General features: G+C 36.1%; 2 protein-coding genes and 1 pseudogene across 2 annotated transcripts; 1 reads left to right on the top strand and 2 right to left on the bottom strand.

Moving 5' to 3' along the window:
- Positions 444–3,180, bottom strand: LOC109229376 (cytochrome P450 CYP736A12-like). Its single transcript, XM_019394795.1, has 2 exons — positions 2,186–3,180; positions 444–1,400 (listed from the first exon to the last, which is right to left on the bottom strand). Exons 1-2 carry the CDS (start codon positions 3,065–3,067, stop codon positions 783–785), a joined length of 1,500 nt encoding a protein of 499 aa, XP_019250340.1. The 5' UTR covers positions 3,068–3,180; the 3' UTR covers positions 444–782.
- Positions 3,065–4,378, top strand: LOC109229377. Its single transcript, XM_019394796.1, has 2 exons — positions 3,065–3,222; positions 3,898–4,378. The coding sequence occupies exons 1-2, from the start codon at positions 3,070–3,072 to the stop codon at positions 4,123–4,125; spliced, it is 381 nt and encodes a 126-aa protein (XP_019250341.1). The 5' UTR covers positions 3,065–3,069; the 3' UTR covers positions 4,126–4,378.
- LOC109229375 lies at positions 9,982–17,373 on the bottom strand (annotated as a pseudogene).

Genomic DNA, 18,469 nt, shown 5'->3' with positions numbered 1-18,469 from the left:
TTCACTCCAAATTAAAGCATTTTGGCGAGAAATCCAACACCCAATGCAAAGTTCGTCAGTTCAATTCTCCACTACGAAATTTGAAACGCTCACCTTTTCGGCATTTAGCAGAAATGTCTCTGCATTTCGTTCATTGTAGCATCTTCCACTATGGACCAACAATAATGGAGGTAAAGCTTAAGGTTCTAATGCTATTAATTAGTTTGTTAATCTGATTGGATGTAAGTTATTCTTCCTTTTTTTAATTTCTTGATGCAAAAAATAAGGTAAAAGATCAATAATCCAGCAATAAACTACTGGTAAATAATAATTCGGCAAAACCCAGTATATATTTTGGGGATTAGCTAGGGTGAAAGACAAAAACGTCCTTATTTTTTATGTGCTAGCACAATTTTTTTTTTGGAATTGAAAAATGAGCATGATATTAACCTACTACACTCATGTCTATATATTGTCGTGTACATATATTTATGAGCCAATGACTTGAACTTAGATACGCTATTTATGTTATGGTGTTTCTTAAGGCAAACATAGAAGAAATATAAGAAAGGTACTTGTTCGAAAATACGTTCAACATACTATAGGAAATAAAACAAATGCCTCCTTTTTTGTCTTTTTTTTTTTTTTTGATTTGCACTTCGAGTCTCTAAGAGCCCCGACTAATCCCGGGTGCACAGGCCCTTGGCAAGGAGTTTCCCGCAAGCCTCCTTTTTTGTCTTAATCCTCATCTTATTCAAACTAAAAGGAAGTCCATCTCATTGACTTATTTTGACATTTGCATTTTACTTCATATGCAATCGATAAGTAGGAATCGCCATTAGATGCTGAGCTCTAGCTGTTACTAATCCAAATTTTTCCGTCATGTCAATATCTTTTGGCAGCATACCGTTTGGTAGCTCCCAATCAAAGCAATGAACCAATTGTGCGATCACCAAACGGACGATGGTGAGCCCTAACTGCAAACCAGGGCAGCCTCTTCTACCCGAGCCAAATGGTAAAAGTTCATAATTTCGTCCTCTGAGATCAACATTGCTTCCTTGAAACCTCTCAGGTTTGAACTTTTGTGGCTCAAGCCAAGTGTCTGAATCTCTCCCGATTGCCCAAACATTAAGCAAAAGTCGCGATCCTTTAGGTAAATGAAAACCATCAACCGTGCAATCTTCAATAGACTCATGAGGAAGCAATAATGGTGCAACTGGATGGAGCCTACAACCTTCTTTTATGACCATATCCAAATACTCCAGACTTTCTAAATCTGATTCTTCCACCATCCTGTTTTTACCAACTACTTGTTCCAACTCATTCTGGACTTTTTTCATCACTTTAGGATGCCTTAAAAGTTCCGTTACAGTCCATTCGATTGTTGTTGATGAAGTATCCATTGAAGCTATCAGCAAGTCCTACATATATAAATCAGAAAACTCAGCTGAGTTTGCTTTCTACCATCCAGCAAAAATATACACATAGAATAATTGTCCTACCACTATTTCCATATAATTTCAGAGAATTCCACTAAATTAGAGTTGGTCAGTCAAGTAAATATTTTATTCTTAAATTTTCTTATTCCTAGATTTTACCACTATCTGTTGTTTCTTTCGTCTTTGGTTATCTTATCTTATTGCCTTGCTATTGTTACTGCTTGTGTTACTACTTTCTTTTGTGTCTTTCCTTGAGCCGAAGGTTTATATGAAACAGCCCCTCTACCTTCATAAGGTAAGGGTAAGGTCTACGTACACACTACCTTCCCCAGACTTCATATGCTGGATTTCACTAGGGTATGTTGTTGTTGCATCATAGTAGTAGACTAGCAGCAACAGTAGTAGTAGTAGTAAAACGGTGTATAACTTGAAGCAAAGTTCACTATCATTACATAAACAGAACTATTTGTAACCTTGTTGACCTATAGCAAGTGAAATTATAGAATGAATAAAATCATTTGTAGAAATAGTCAAAGACTTTGTGAAAAATTGTTATATCAACATAAGATACTAGTTTTGCAGCATGGGATATATGATAAGATAGCTTAATAGTAATATTTCAAAATATTTATAAGCTCGAACTAGAGAATGAATATATGTGTTTTATGTGTTCCCGTTTTCTTAATACCATTATCCTCAAAGGGAAATAAACTTGTACTACTTGCCTAATATTTTCAAAACAGATGTGGAATTAGAGTGAACATTACCAGCAAAATAGCTTTTATATGGCGACGATCAAACTCGAATTCAGCTTCTTTAGATTGCATAATACTCATCAGTGTATCGACCATGTCCTTTGCTTGCTTCTGCTCAGTGGATTGAACATGTTCATCAATAACTCTCTCCAGGAACTCATCAAAAAGCTTAGCTAATTCCTTCATACGACGAGCAAATCCCTGGAGATCAAGAACACGAAGAAAGGGAAAGAATTCAGCAAAATTTGGTAATGCTGCTATGTGCAGTATATCTTGAATCAGAGCTTTGAAACCCTTATCGCCAAGATCCTCGTCCATGTACTTCTTCCCAAATATCATCAGACAAGACATGTTCGCACTAAGAGATGCAACTTTAGCACTAAGATCAATCACAGTGCCTTCAGATGCCGCATGTTTGAGGAAATTCACAAGAATTCCGAGTTCTTGTTTCCTCATAGGCTGAAATTGATGGATCTTGGCATTGCTTAGCAATTGCAGAGTGCACAATTTGCGCATGTTTCTCCAATATGGTCCGTACTTGGCTGAGACCAGATTCCTCCGTTCATAGAAAATGTGCTGAGGAACTTCATTATACGGTCTGCTGGCAAAAACCAAATCATGATTCTTCAAGAACTGTTCTGCTGCATGAGGAGAGGAAGCAACAATGACAGGTACAAGACCAAAGCGGATAGTCATTATTGGGCCATATTTCTTGGCTATTTTATAAAGATCTTGGTGAAGATTCTCGCCTACCATGTGTAGATTTCCAAGAAGTGGAAGCCCTCTTGGCCCCGGAGGAAGTTTCTTCTTATTTTTACTGAACTTCTTCTGCAGTTCATGAAGAAGAAGAATAAACAAGGCAACTACTGCAAGAGCTAGCCAAAGAGAAGCCATGGATGGAATCCACACCCCTTTTTGCTACTACTAATTTAGTTGTTGAAAAGGTGGTACTTATAGCTCTTTGTGGAAGCAGAGGAATTGTGGAGGAAATTGGAGGGGTGAAAATAGCTCACATGACAAAAAGGCAGAAAATCTTATTTAGCGAAAAGGTAAAGAAAATACTCCTTTATTTACTATTTACTTGGGGAACATAATGGTCACTTATTGACGGTTATATTTAAACAGCGAAGTTCATAGACAACTCTTTAATCTTGTGCACCAACTTCAAGTAGACATTTTAACTATGCTATATCTTTTGAACACTTGTGTCTATGAGACAATCCGCGTGATTGTTTGCCTGTTAATTCAACTAACAGTTCGAACCAAGAAATGAAATGACAAATGTCGTATGAGTTAACAAAGACTATGCAGGACCGTGGCCATAAGGGTCTTTATGACACAATAAATAAAATAATTCGGTTCATTTTCAATTAGCGTTGCTCTAGCTTCTTTAAGGGTTATTAATTATTTGGCAGCAGAAGACATGTACCCTTTACATGCTTATGCATTCACTTTAATTAGCATCTTGTGCTCTCTTTTGTAAAAAATGGACCATATAGAGGACATTTTCGGGTGTATATAATATATATTATCATCACGTGAAGAAATTTTAATGGCTGAGAAATGAATGTACTGCAGCTCCCTGTGAATTTTTATGCTACTTACCAATTTTGATCTTCTGTTTTATATGTCTTTGTACGTGTGTGTAGTCTATTCATACGTGAATCATAATTTGTCAATTGGTAGTAGTTGGTTTCTATATATGGCTCTGCACATTTTGTTAGGTTTACCTTCCACTTGTCACTGGACAAATTCAATGTACTCTTATCAGTTTGTATACGGTCAAAATCAGAGGCCTCCGATTTACAGGATCGAGGGTCCATCATAGGCCCGAGTTCAGGCAAGATCGAGTTCGAGATCGGTGGACCAGAGACAAGCTCGAAGACAGAGTGCAATGCCCGGAGACAGGGTACGAGGAGGACCAGGCCCGAGTATACTCGACCCCGAAATAGTACCGTTAGGAATTTGTAACGGCTTGAGTTAGATCCCTGCCACATCCTCATAGTCGCGGCACAAATCCCGGAACAAGATTGTACGATTCCGCACTAGACGGTTAGACATCTATATCAAGAATATTCCCTACTGTAAATAGAAATATTCCTTTTTTAGGGTTCCCCTATTATATAAAGGGGACCCCAATTATTTGTAAGACGATCTGATGACTGAGCGAAGAATAGACTCTCTACCTTTTTCGCCTACTGTTTATCAGCATTGTCCTTTAGCTCTATTGTTCTTACTTTACTTTTATTATTTAATTGTTCTTATAACACCAAGCTTACCTTGAGGTCCCTGGGCTCGAGGTCACTATTGTTGGGTAACATTGGTTTGATTCACTTTTCTCTTTCGTTTCTACTTCATACTTCTTGATTATTAATTGGTATTGAAGTAAATCACGTATCTTTAAAACCCCAAATCAAATTTAATTGTTACTCGTATTTTCGAGGTAAACACAATTTCAATACACGAGTCGTAATCTTAAACTAAAAATAGGTATAACATATCAAATAGTATTGTAGAGAACCAAAGCATTAATATAAAATGCTCAAATTACTAAGGAAAATTAGGAGGACTTGGCGAAAACTACTGCTTAAGCATAATGCAGTGATTTACTGATTAAATATTGGAAGTTCTTTTAGACCATCTCTACGAAAAAGTGAAGTACCTATATATTGAATATTAAACATTATTATTATATATTGAATATTTAACATTATTATTGTAAGTATATATTCCATTCGAAGGTTTCAGCCAGAAAAAAACAGAAGGTGAGATTGCTGTGCCTTATTTTTGACATGAGAATATGGATGCACGGAAAGGAAAGGGACAATAATTGATAGAAAGAGATTATAGATGCACGTTTAAAACTTTTTGTTTTGTATTTTGTTTGTTTTCAAATTTTTTAAAAAGAGGACAAAAAGAACGATTAATTCTTGACGATAATTCTTGACAACGAGGGCAGGTTCCTAACTTTCTGTTCATGTACTAGAATATCCGGATGAGTTCAAAACCCTATTACTATATAAGAAAAAAAGGAACTGAATTTCTAAAATGAACCTTTTAAGGTGCAATAATTTGTTAATTAGTACTCCATAATCACAGACTGAAAACATTTTTTTGCATTGCACCGAATAATATTTTATCGATAGGCCACTTACAATAAGAATTAACGGAAAGAGCTCTTTGTTTAATTTTTGCGGCAATTAACTATATATAACAAGAAAAGTAAGACAAAAAATTGATCTTATTGTTAATACTTGAGCTCTATTTTTTATTTAATTTATAGCGATAACTATAAATTAATTTATAGCAATTAATTATCTCTCCTGAAATTCGAACCTAGCTATTTGAAATTGTTATCATAAAAAATAAAAATAAAAAGATTCTTAGAACTCACTTTTAATAATGACGATATAAAATGGATCTAATTATGCATAATATGATTTGCATGTAATGAGGTGTGGACCGCTACATAAACAAGATACATGGAAAGAAGATATTAATGACTGACAATAGCAAGAGGGTTAAATTGCGAAAAAAGAAGTTCAAATCATTGCTGAGATTTGAAGCCACACAAGGAAAGAAGACAGTGAGATGGTTCGACCTCAAAAAAGAAAAGAAACCCAAGAAAATCAAAGTCACACAAGAAAAAGAAAAAAAAAAAGGAAGCTGAGGCACAACTATACAAGAGGAAGAAGAATCTGTTTGAAGGCAAATATTTTAAGCTCTAACCTTATTCTTGGAAAAGACTAGACATATATTAATATTTTCCAAGATTCAAATTCTTTGGGTTGCATATCTCTATCCATCCGAGATCAATGAAGTTACACAAGATATATAAGGAAACTTTACCAGAAATCAAGAAAGATATTCTCAACGAATAGCTCAAATCTACAGGCTACATATATATATTGAAGAAGAGAAAGACGAAGATGTATACAATCGTCTATCCATTCACAAGTTCTTTGTTTACTTACCGTAGATTTACTTTGTATCAAAAGAGAAAAGAGAGAAAAATATTAGAGATGCATTGTATCAAAAGAAGTGAGGGAAAAATAGATTGGTGAAAACATTGGTGGTGTGCGTAGGAAGTCCACCAAGTATTGTACTCAAGTAACCACAAGAGTTTTCAGATATTCAAAATCTGCCCTAGAATATTTAAAATAAGATAACACTAAAGAAAGAATTCTCGAGCCGTCGTTAGTCGAGGTGGACCAGGAAGCAGCAAGGCTCATAGCCGAAGAGTCGACGTGAGCCGTGGTCGAGATGTCAATAATGGTCGAGGTCGAGTGCCGTTGATGAAGCTGTAACGGCTAGTTTTCGAAACAGGATCTTAAAGAGAATATTCTAGGGGATATTCTCTGCACTTGTACAATTAGAGTATACTAGGAATATGTCTCGTATAAATAGAAAAAGAGATAATGACGTGGGGTATGTGATATTAATTTGTACGAACACACTTTGACAAAAAGATTCTCTCTCTTACTAAGATACAAACATCACCTTTTCACTAAGATTCTGATCGATATTATTCCATACTTCCATTAGATCCGAGAATAATTTGAACATACAAGGATTTGTCTGTCACTCATCATTGTCGGGAGGGACAATCATCTAGTTCATCCTTTGGGTGAATCATTCCTCTTATTTACTTAAATGTCATTTATTGTTATTCATTGCTATTAAATGTTACATTATTACTCATGCTTTTTGGAATAGTTATTGCATATCGATATATGCATTCGACCAGATCTATCTAAAGTTTATCACTTTCTCGGAAGCTACATCTAGAAGTATTATTGTTAACTCAGTTTAATCTATAATCACATAAATTTAATTATTTGACCCAAGAGTCATATTTTTGGGTCAAACAATTTGGCGTCGTCTGTGAGGATCTCTTAGTTAAATTTTTAGTTTCCTCTAGACCTACAACTAACACGGGTCACTAACGTCACAAAAAACAAGATCTCATTTCTTTGTGTACACCCAACATGGTAGGTAACCAAGAAGGAAGGACGAGGATAATAAATGACCTCCCGACAAACCTCATGAATGTCATCAACGAAAGCTGTGAAACGGCAGACGAAGGCGCGACACCCAGTGCCTCCCCTATGCGAGATGGTTCACCACCCCCTTACTACAGCATCACAAAGTCTCGTGGTAAGGGAGCCTCCACATTTGTGGGGAAGAGACGCCCCCAGCTGTAAAAAAGCTCCTCGAAGCGTGGCTAACTGACACGCTAGTCAGCGTACTCAACAAGCCTACTCGAGACGCGACTACAGAAAACGCAAGTACTTGCATGATACAGCAAGCGGACGAGCAGTGCAACCAGCCTTTTCCTCCAATGACAGGTATTACTCACAATGTCATTGATAATGCAGGTGACAACGCCCTTGCAGCCATTCTGAAAAGGATGGAAGAGATGGAGAACGAAAACAAGGCACTCTGAGACCAAATGAAAGAACACCAAGAAAGGGTCGATAAAATACCGGGCACCCCTAAGCTATTGCCGAAGAGGGATGACGGCCGGTTCGTCAAACAGTCGTACAGTGATGACGTCGCCCCACATGCTATGCCAAAAACCTTTAAAATGCCGCCTTACCTCGGAATACATGACGACACAACCAACCCTTGAGATCATGTGACTCATTACGTCACCGCCGTAAAAGGCAACGACCTCGCCAAAGAACAGGTGTCTTCCATCCTGCTGAAGACGTTCAGCGAGACCCTCTCGGGAGGGGCATTAACCTGGTATTCGCAGCTACCAGCACGCTCCATAGAAACCTTTGAAGAAATGGTCGATAAGTTCGTAACAGCCCATGCCGGAGCCAAGAAGGCTGATGCGAGAGTGAACGACATATTTGCTATTAAACAATCTCTGGGAGAGGGACTGAGGGACTTCCTCGCCCGGTTCAACCGAGTAAGGATGACTTTGCCAAATGTATCCGAAGGGATGGTGGTCGCTGCTTTTCAGAACGGGCTGAGTAGGGATGGTTCGAGGGCAACTAGGAAACTATTGAGTCGGTTGATGAAGTACCCCCAACTACTTGGGATGAAATCCACAATGCTTATTATGCCGAGGTCCATGCAGATGAGGACGACCTCAACAGACCAAACCAGAGACTAACCTCGGTACAAGCCGAAACAAGAAAGGATCGAAGAGACAACGCCAAAAGTGATCCTTTAATCCCACGACCTAACAGGGAACGGCATCGGACATATATCAGGGCGGCCGTTGCGCCCTCTCCCCGCTACGAAGAGGGTCCACCCAGACCAAGGACGGGAACTTATCGGAACAACCGAGGTATGCCTCCTCAATTATCTGCTCACAATTTTTGTGTATCACCTACAGAGATAGTCTACGCTCTAGAAAAACACGGACGGAAAGTAAAGTGGCCGCCGAAGATGAGATCGGACCCAAATGAACCTATTTTGTTGCTCTGCAGGATTCTAATAATGAAACATTTGGCTAGTGGGGCTATCTATGAATGTAGAAACTTTTTTGTTTTGTTTTTTCATGTGTATTTGTGGGCATCAAATGACCTCTGTTTTCTTGATTTCTTAATTACTTATTGCTAGCTTCCCTAAAAGTATTTATTATTCTCTCGACAAGAAATGAATGATAGGATTTGAATTATAAGGGCCAACACATTATATTTGTGCGAAATTAGAAGTTTATTTTTTATATATGAAAAATTACTTGTTAAGAAACTGAATGAAAGTGTAGACATCGAAATTATAATGGATCAAGCTAAATCCTAAATTCAAGATACTACAAGACCTCTTGAAACTCTAGGAGTGTGTCAGTGTTGCTTGAAGGCTACTCTACCAAAACCCTAGGTCACTCCTATAAAAAGGGTTTCATAATCCTTTAAAAAAGATCTCAAAAAATGGAGATCATCTTGAAAATCCCATAAACTCACGGGATATTCACAAAGAGATAAGAAGTGGCTGGATAATTCTTGATAATCAAATACTTCAAGAAGATCCACAACACACTTCATGGATATCAAATAAATCCATGAAAGCCCGCACCGTCCTACGTTCGAGAAACACGCTGTTCTAGCCCTCGAATCACGGAGATAATCAGGAGAGAAGAATCAAGGGGATAACAAAATTGTACCCGCGTCTTTTTATGAATAAAATTATGTTTCTTCAAATTTATATTGTGGTTGCAATTTATTTTTGTATCACATATAATTTGTTGCAAACAGAAAGTAAATTATAAATAAAAATATTGCTAACCGTAATTTAACATGATTGAAAAAATTGTAGCAAAGAGAAAGTATTTCTCTCTTTAAAATAGTGTAATATAAAATGGGGAAACCCAAATATTAAATCCGTAAGCAATGTATGAAAGCGTATATATCACTCGTGAAATTAGAGTATTGCTGGCACTAAGTCTCTCCAAGTTTTCTAAATCTCCTATCTCAGCCTACAGATGCTGCTCGGAAGAGCTACAAAGTTTTTCATACCGCTCAAATCTAGTTTGGTAATATGAGTTTGGTACTGGAAAATAGATGATGGTAGTTCCCTTATTCCAGAGTGTTGCATGTGAAAGATGAAATAAATTTCTTACAATTGAACCCCATTGTAAGAAATTTATTTCATCTTTCACATGCAACACTCCACGACTCCAAAAAAATTTATTTCATCTTTCCATAATGGACGTTCCAGAGCGTTGCAAATGGACGTTCATTATTGTATCTTTGCAGCTCGACAGTCGCTTTTCCATTGACACCATCCACGACTCCAACGTATCTGAACACCTTCATATATATCGATTTATTCAGAAAAGAATAGCACAAATACAAGTAAAGAAAGCATATAGTAGTACATTGTTGCAAGGTTTTTGAAGTTTTGGAAAGCTTTTTGTAGGAAACATGCATGTTTGTTGCAAGTGTTTTTTGAAATTTCTGATTTACTGCCATGATTTCTGCTCTTTTCATGGTATATAAAGTATGATTAATCTGGTACTTCTGCAATTGAAGTTCCAAATGAAAATAATTTGGCAAGTGAAAAGGTGAATATCAGTTTCTGATGGAGAGCATACAAGAGTAGTTGAGCTCTACATCCCAAAGGAAGAATAGTTGCTCGACTGCTGGAGGTATGTTTGATTCCTGGAAATAGTTCCCTTTTGGTCCGCTTGCTTTGTGATGTGAGGCGACTTACTAATAGTTCCAAGGCTTCTTTCATCCATCCATTTTGGCACAGCTTTCTTGCTTCACGAACATTCAACTGAATTGGTTTTTGAAAGTCTACCTGTCAGCAAAGGCGAAGATGTGACTTCAATCACAAGAATAGCTATTCTGGTCTAAGAGAGGTGGTATGTCACCTTTACTAATAAGAGTATAAAACCAGTATATAGATATATGTAGATTTTAAAAAGAATGGATTATTGCATACCAAGTTCTCTCGCGAATCTCTTTCTCAGACCAAGAGTCTAGTAGTTCCGCTACAAACAGAGGAAACATATGCTCTTCATAGGCAATGTCACCGGCTTTAGAGCAAAGGGCTTCCAAACATCCAACTTACTTTCATTAGAATGTGACCTTTGTTTCTAATGTTATTAGAGTATGTGACAGCAACTGGCTTCAACGGTCATGGTGTCATGGTGCTCACCATTGTCATATCTGCTCCTTATCCCAAGGCGATGTTCTGTTGGTTCATCCTTATACAACAAACGAACTCCAAACTTCTTCATTTCTCCAGAAAAACATAGCCTAATATGTCCATAGTCATCTGGTGTTTTTCCATTTGCCTTAGATGTATCCCATAAGACAGCAAGAGGTACCAAGAAAAAATGAATAGTAGATTCTGCGTACACTATACCCTCCTCATACCCCACTAGTGGGATTACGCTGGGTTTTTTGTTGTTGTTGTCACATTTTGAATGGTTGGATAAGGCAAGGTTCTGGGTCATCCACGACATCCCGTCATCACATACCGGAATCAAGTGAGCTGTGGTGTCAATTAAGCTGCCAGAGTAACATACAGCAAATCCCAAGAATTTATCAGGTATATACCAATTTCCAGGCAAATTGACTGATACACTCCTATCCGTTCCCTGATGGTGGAACCAACTTGGGATCTTCATCTCAATATGCACAATGGTAAACACACTTTCGGACAAGGAATCTAAAGCAGAGATGCCATGCCTCAAGGAAGAGATATTCTGAAACAGGGCATGTGCAAACAAATTATATATAGAATCATCGTGTGCTAAACCCTTACGATACAGTGGCATGAATATCACCCACTGTAGTTTCTTTCTCTTTGTTACTAAATCATGGATACTTTTCAGAGCCATAAGACAATCTATATGCAAAACATTTAATTCAGGGGGAAGTTCTGGTAACTGTGTAAGCCTCTCGCACTCTGTTAAGTTCAAGTATCGAAGAGCACCAAGTTGGGCTATGCTTTGAGGCAAATGCTCAAAATTATTTCCATTGAGACACAATTTTTTCAAAGAGGATAAGGATCCAATGTCTTCCGGAAGTCCTCCATCTGTTACATTGCAGTCACTGAGATTCAGAATTTCCAATGACCGTAATCCTTCAGCCACTGGAGGGAACTCAAAGTACACTCCATGATCGAAGCCTCCAAAACTCAAGGATTTAAGTTTGTTCAAGCGGACGATGGAAGACGGAGGTCGTGATATTAGGGTACAGCTGGCATCAAGCTCCTCCAAGTTTTCTAAATCCCCTATCTCTTCTGGCAAGCTTTCAAGTTTTGAGCAACCCAACACATTTAAAATAACCAAACTTTTCAACCTACAGATGCTGCTTGGAAGAGCTACAAGGTTTAGCATACCGTTCAAATCTAGCTCGGTAATATGAGTTTGGTACTGAAAAATAGAGGATGGTAGTTCCCTTATCCCAGAGCGTTGCATGTGAATCTGTATCTGTGGCTTCATTTTCCCGTGTATTTCTGGAATTTTCTCTAAACTAGAGCAATATATTAAATCCAGAGATTCAAGAGAATCCGCGTTAACACATGGAAACCTCTTAAGGTGACTACAAGAAATACAAACTTAACCGAATGAGTTTTCTACAACACCCCAGGGAATGGTGAACCTCTTCAAGATTACTACAATATAACAGATTCAAATACTCCAAATTTGGCATCCCCGTGAAATTTGGTGTTCGCATCAGTCTTTCAGACCAGCTGAGATCTAGCGTCCGTAGAGACGACAATTGCTGTTCAGAACACAGACAGAATGAGATAGAGAGAGGGAAAAAAACCTATTTTGCAGCTCCACAGGATTCCAATAATAAACAATTTGGCAAATGGGGCTATCTATGAATGTAGAAACTATTTTGTTTTTTTTTTTTCATTTGTATTTGTGGGCATCAAATGACCTCTGTTTTCTTGATTTCTTAATTACTTGTTGTTAGCGTTCGTAAAAAGTACTTATTACTCCCTCAACAACAAATGAATGATAGCATTTGAATTATGAGGGCCAACACATTATTTTGTGTGAATTAGAAGTTTATTTATTTTATATGAAAAATTACATGTTCAGAAACTAAATAAAAGTATTTTATAAATAAAAAATATTTTTCAATTTAATTTAAAATGATTGAAAAAAAACTGTAGCAAAGAGAAAAGTGTTTTATTCTTTAAATAAGTGTAATATAAAATGGGAAAACTCAAATGTTAAATCCGGAAGCAATGTATGAAAGCGCATATGTCATTCGAGAAAATAGTTGTACAGAATAAGCTCCTTTTGTTTTACTAATAAGTATTCCTTCCGTCCCACTATATACAACCTAGGATGAAATTCATATGAATCTAATCTTATTATGAGAAATAATTGAATGAGTTTTTAAGTTGAGCTTCTTTGTTAAAATGATAATGGGATGATTTAAAGAAAAAAGACGAGAGATCTTACAATAATACTGAGAACAGTCCCAAAATAATATAAAATACAATTATTTTTTTGAGATAGAAATACATTAATTTGAGCTTATGAAATTAATAACTTTTGTTCATTTAAAGACATGCATCGTGATTCTAGCAAAATAGAAAGTACCTCAAATAATACGTGAAAAAAGCAATAATATTTGTTCATTATCACTAAATTAAAGGACAAAGATAGAGAGAAAAATAAAAGTAAAATAGAACTCAATTATTGTACCTTTGTTCCCGTCCATAAATAACGCAGTGAACTGGATTTGAGTGCAAGATGAACAAGCTTTTTGGGTTCAAATTTAGCTGGCAATGACTCGCAAGGATAGCCATCCCAGCCAATCCAACGCAAGCTGTTGGGCAAATACTCAATGGAGTCATCAAGCCTAATATTGGAACCATCATATAACCACCTCTCTATGTATAATATCCTAAGCCTTTTCATATTTTTCATGCCCTCTTTGCTAAAGCGTAGTATACCAGAATGACGAACCCAGATTGCTTCCACTACTATGGTCCCCTTGTAAGAAGATCATTAGTCTACAAAGTATAATTTCAAACGTCGTATAAAATCCGCTTGCTATGCCAAAGTTTTGAGATACAATATACTTAGATCTTTTTTAAGAAATACTGATGTTACTTCAGAGAAATACTTTTTGCAATTAATTCTATAGTTCTGTTTTCTAATATTACATTTTTCTTAGAAGTTCATTAGAGTCAAGTCTATAAGCTTTTCATGTTGTGATAGAAAGTAACTGTAATTGAAACGATACTAATAAATTGTAATAACTTTTTTTAAAGAAAACAATGGTAAAGTGAACCTCTGATTGAGTTATTATGTAATAACATGTCATAAAATTTTCAAGTTAATCTAAAGAATGAAATTGGATCACACTAATTAAGTGGCTGCTAGACTAATCCATTGCTTAAAAATATAAGAAAAATGAATTAGGCAACGTAAATTAAAGAGGCTATTAAACGAATTAGGCAATTAATTTTTTTTTACTAATTAGGCAATTATTATTACTTTTGCTTCTCCTACTAACTAGAGTAAACAACTAAAATGACGAACCTGCAAGACTATTAAGCAAGAGGAACAAACAAATGGAGTTGACTGCCACATATGTCTTTGGAATATGAAAATTAGAAATTAAATATTATTGCATCGTTCAGCCTACTTACTGTATTGTTGATCATCACTTCTTCGAAATCCTCGGCGAGCCATAGTCTGCTACATTCTCCCCGATCTTTTTGCAAATTCACTATATATTTACCCATATCTTCTATTAAGTCATGCATTTGAATAGTCTGATCATTTTCAGAGATGAACACAAGAGATTTGTCAATTAAAATACGTAATCCATATTCAGCTCCACAATGACAACTCCCAAGAATTCGCATGGTGTTATCTTTTCCTTCCCCTCGAAAGAAGCATGCTATGTCTAGAAACATCTCTTGTTGGATGGGCTCCAATCCATCATAACCGATTTTGAGCTTTTCAACAATTTCTGAATTAGAATTAATTTTCATTTGCTCTATTGCACTTTTCCATTCAGTTAAGCCTAGGTTATGCAGCAAAGAACCCCACATTTTGAGGGCTAAAGGAAGACCTTTAGCATAATTTACTACCTCCAATGAGAGCTCCTTATAACACTCATCAGGATCTTCTTTTCTGAAAGCATGTTGACAAAACAATTGCATAGCTTCACGGTCAGCTAGTCCAGTTACTTCATAAATTACATCATTCTTCCCTATCAAATGCTTGTTTCTAGTTGTTACAATAATTCTACTGCCATTACCAAACCAATCAAGATCACCTGCTAAATACTCCAAATAACGATCTTTATCATCTATGTCATCGAGCACAATAAGGACTTTCTTGGAACGCAGTGTACTAGCCATTTGGTGCTTTCCGTCCTCCTCATTATTGTAATTAGCTTTTTCCTTTAACAGTTTAGAGAGAAGGATATTTTGCAGAGAATGTATTCTACCTTTGTTTTCCTTAATATCCTCAAGGAAACAGGCACCATCAAATTGATAGGAACTATCCCTTCTTACTAAGAGAGTATCAAACATAGCTCTTGCTATTGTCGTTTTACCGACTCCCCCCATGCCCCAGATCCCCACAATCCGAACATCATTGATTCCTATCCCTAGTAAGGATTCTATTTCCTCTAAATGAGTATCTATTCCAACAATGTTTTGCAAATAAGATAACTTGCATAATTTGGACGAGATTTGGTCAACAATCTGCCGAATACAGTCTGATTCAGTCCTACAAAAAATAAGAAGATTGCGGATATATACAGGTAAATAAGTCAAGAATTACACACTGTAGAGGGTAGAATTATGATAAAAAGGATTGTGCACATAAATCAATCTCTTGAATTACCAATCAAAATATTATCTACGTTGTCATTGAGTAATTAAATTGATAGGAACTATCCGTTCTTACTACTGATAAAAACATACATAATCAACCATTATTCTTTTTTCAGGAAATATAAAATAAAAATAATTTTTAACCTTTAAATGAAAATCAATGAAATTAGAGTGTGCATGCAGTACTCTTAACAAAACAATATGATTTGGTTTCCATCTTTTAATTTTTATATTTGTAAATATGATAGATTTATTTAGCTAGAGTTTGGACATAGATTTGGTTGAAACTTGAAAAAAGAGTTTTTGAAGTTGTATTGAAAAATAATTTTTGAAAGTTGAAGTTGTGTTTGGACATACATTTTATTTGAAAAAAATGTAAATTTTTGCGTATGGAAGAAAAAATTTCACCAAAAAACGGTCCTAAACCAGTTTTTGGGAACTTGAGAAAAATTTCAAATTTTTTTACACAAATTGTCATGTTCCATGAATGAACAATGTTTTCAATTTTTTTTTAAAAGTAGCCAAAATCTATAGCCAAACGGGCGCTTAATGTCGATTTCCGTTTAACTCATTTTTGGAGGTATAGATTCTTTGTTCTATAGTAGAATATGTATTAGTCTTCACATAATCATCCAAAACTGAATGAAATTACTCCATTTTTATAAGCAATTATGTGTTTTTAACTCACTTGTCATGAATATCACAGCCTCTGAGATTGGCCGCTGCAGTTAAAGCAATCCTCCATCTTTGGATTCCTTCGACATCATCCTTATACTTTGTTTCATGTTTGGCAAATGCTTCGGCAAAGCTCTCCCTCTGGTTCCGAACATGTAATGGATCCACATCATAGAAGACCGGTATGACAGTTTGTCCAAATTGAGTCTTGCAATCCATGATTTTCACTAGTTCATTCAAGCACCACCTCGATGTTGCATAATTCTTTGAGAAAATGATGACTGCACATTGAGACTCTTCGATAGCTTTACAGAGTTCATCTGAGATGGATGCGCCATGCTCTAGCCTTTTATCATCTTGAAAGGTTTTTATTCCCCTGATATCCAAGATTTCGTACAGGTGACTCGTAAATGTTTTCCGAGTATCTTCACCTCTAAAGCTTAGAAAGACATCGTAGTTCCATCGAGGAAACTGTGAAGTACTCGCAAAAGCAGAAGATGATGCCATTGATTCAATTAATTATCTGAAAAGAAAAAATAACCCGTATGTGGATAAATTGTAGTGTTGTGGTAAGAGATCAACTGATGATAATAGGAGAGAAAGAAATAAACAATTAGTAGCACTTCAAATAAGAAAAATTTGAATGAGTTGGGCTCTACTCCATAGAATTATTGGTATAGGACCTAGTCAACTGATACATACTGTAAGATTTAATGTGGTATGAAATTATTGTGAAGCTTCTTCTTAATGCTCTACTCCAGTTGATTTGAATTATTGCTTTTCTTTGAACTTTAATAGAAGGAAGTAGGAACTACCCTTCTTTAGTCCACTGTAAGCCTCTAATATGTACACAATGGATAGCTAAAAGTACAAGCAGATGAAGCTACAAGGAAAAAGAAGGGTAATATCCGAGCAATTTGATCATTAGGCCATATCTTTGGATGCATTTGGATATACAACTTGATGTACCTGACCTGAATTTAGTAACTTGATATACAATATTTCATTTCCTCAAAAGAGACCGATTTAGATTGGGCAATTTAGTAGATTATTGATTGTTCTTGTTCTAGACAAATAAACTCAAACAGTATAAAATAACATACTTTTACAAAGGAAAAAAAGGTGAAGTGACTCACAGCGGAATCTCGCCGGAGGAGACGAAGTCGTGAAATTTCTACCTCGCGATTGTCCGGGTTGATGCATTTGCCTACTCCTACTGTTCTTATCTGCTTATCCCTCTCCTACGGGTCCAATTTACTTTTAGAACAGGCCAAATACATATACCAACCATTAAACTTGGCCTAATTTTTCATTTTGGCACTTTAAGTCAGCCTTGTTCCATTTTAGCCCTCCAATCTTATTTTTTTTGTTCCACTTTGATACAAAAAATTTTCTCCCAGGTAAAAATACAGCACGTGAAAATACCCGGCTGCTACCCCACCCCCACTCCACTGCCCACCTCCCACCCCCCCCCCCCCGCAATTTTTTTTTTTACTTTTTTTTTGTAATTTCAAATTATTATTTTTTTCGTTTTTTCTGCCCACATCCCGGGGAAAAAATAATTTTTACTATATATATTTTCAGTAATAACTACGGTTCAACTGAACCCATAACTTTCGACGCGAAGTAAAAATTTATTAAAATTGTAAAAAAAAATAGATATAAACCCATAACATTTAAAAATATAATGGGTTCTTTTGTTCCACTTTGACACAAAAATTTTTATTCNCCTATTGCCCCCCACCCCCCGCAAAAAAAAGATTTTTTTTTTGTAATTTCAAATTATTATTATTTTCGTTTTTTCTGCCCCCCTCCCGTGGAAAAAATATTTTTTTTATATATATTTTCAGTAATAGCTACGAGTTCAACTGAACCCATAACTTTCGATGCGGAGTAAAAAATTGTATGTAAAAATTTATTAAAATTGTAAAAAGAATAGATATAAACCCATAACTTTAAAAATATAATGGGTGCAATGTTAAAAATATTAAAATTGAATCCATAGGATTTAAATTCTGAATCGGCCTCTACGTTGGGAGTGTGAAATTTGGCTTAAAAAATAGCTCTCACGCACCTACAAGGGTAAGGCAAATCACACATGGAATCTAGTCAGCTTTTGTGTCAAAGTGGAACAAAAGAAATGGGGTTGGGGGGCCAAAATGGAACAAGGCTAAGTTAAAGTGCCAAAATAAAAAATTGGGCCAAGTTTAATGGGTTATCTATGTATTTGGCCTTTAGAATACTAAATTCTATACAAAATACCTATTATGACTAAACTACCCCTAATTAAATATTTAATGTGAGGAGTAAGAAAACTTTTTAGGGATATGT

The sequence above is a fragment of the Nicotiana attenuata genome, chromosome 7, assembly GCF_001879085.1.
Source record: "Nicotiana attenuata strain UT chromosome 7, NIATTr2, whole genome shotgun sequence".
NCBI classification, from domain to species: domain Eukaryota; kingdom Viridiplantae; phylum Streptophyta; class Magnoliopsida; order Solanales; family Solanaceae; genus Nicotiana; species Nicotiana attenuata.
This window is presented reverse-complemented; position numbering and strand designations above follow the sequence as displayed.

Excerpts from the sequence above, each read along its gene's own strand:
- LOC109229376 (XM_019394795.1), bottom strand. The coding sequence starts at position 3,067 with ATGGCTTCTCTTTGGCTAGCTCTTGCAGTAGTTGCCTTGTTTATTCTT. Across the intron at positions 1,401-2,185 it reads ATATAAAAGCTATTTTGCTG|GACTTGCTGATAGCTTCAAT; the intron begins GTAATGTTCACT and ends TTATATATGTAG.
- LOC109229377 (XM_019394796.1), top strand. The coding sequence starts at position 3,070 with ATGGAATCCACACCCCTTTTTGCTACTACTAATTTAGTTGTTGAAAAG. Across the intron at positions 3,223-3,897 it reads AAATCTTATTTAGCGAAAAG|GTTTACCTTCCACTTGTCAC; the intron begins GTAAAGAAAATA and ends ACATTTTGTTAG.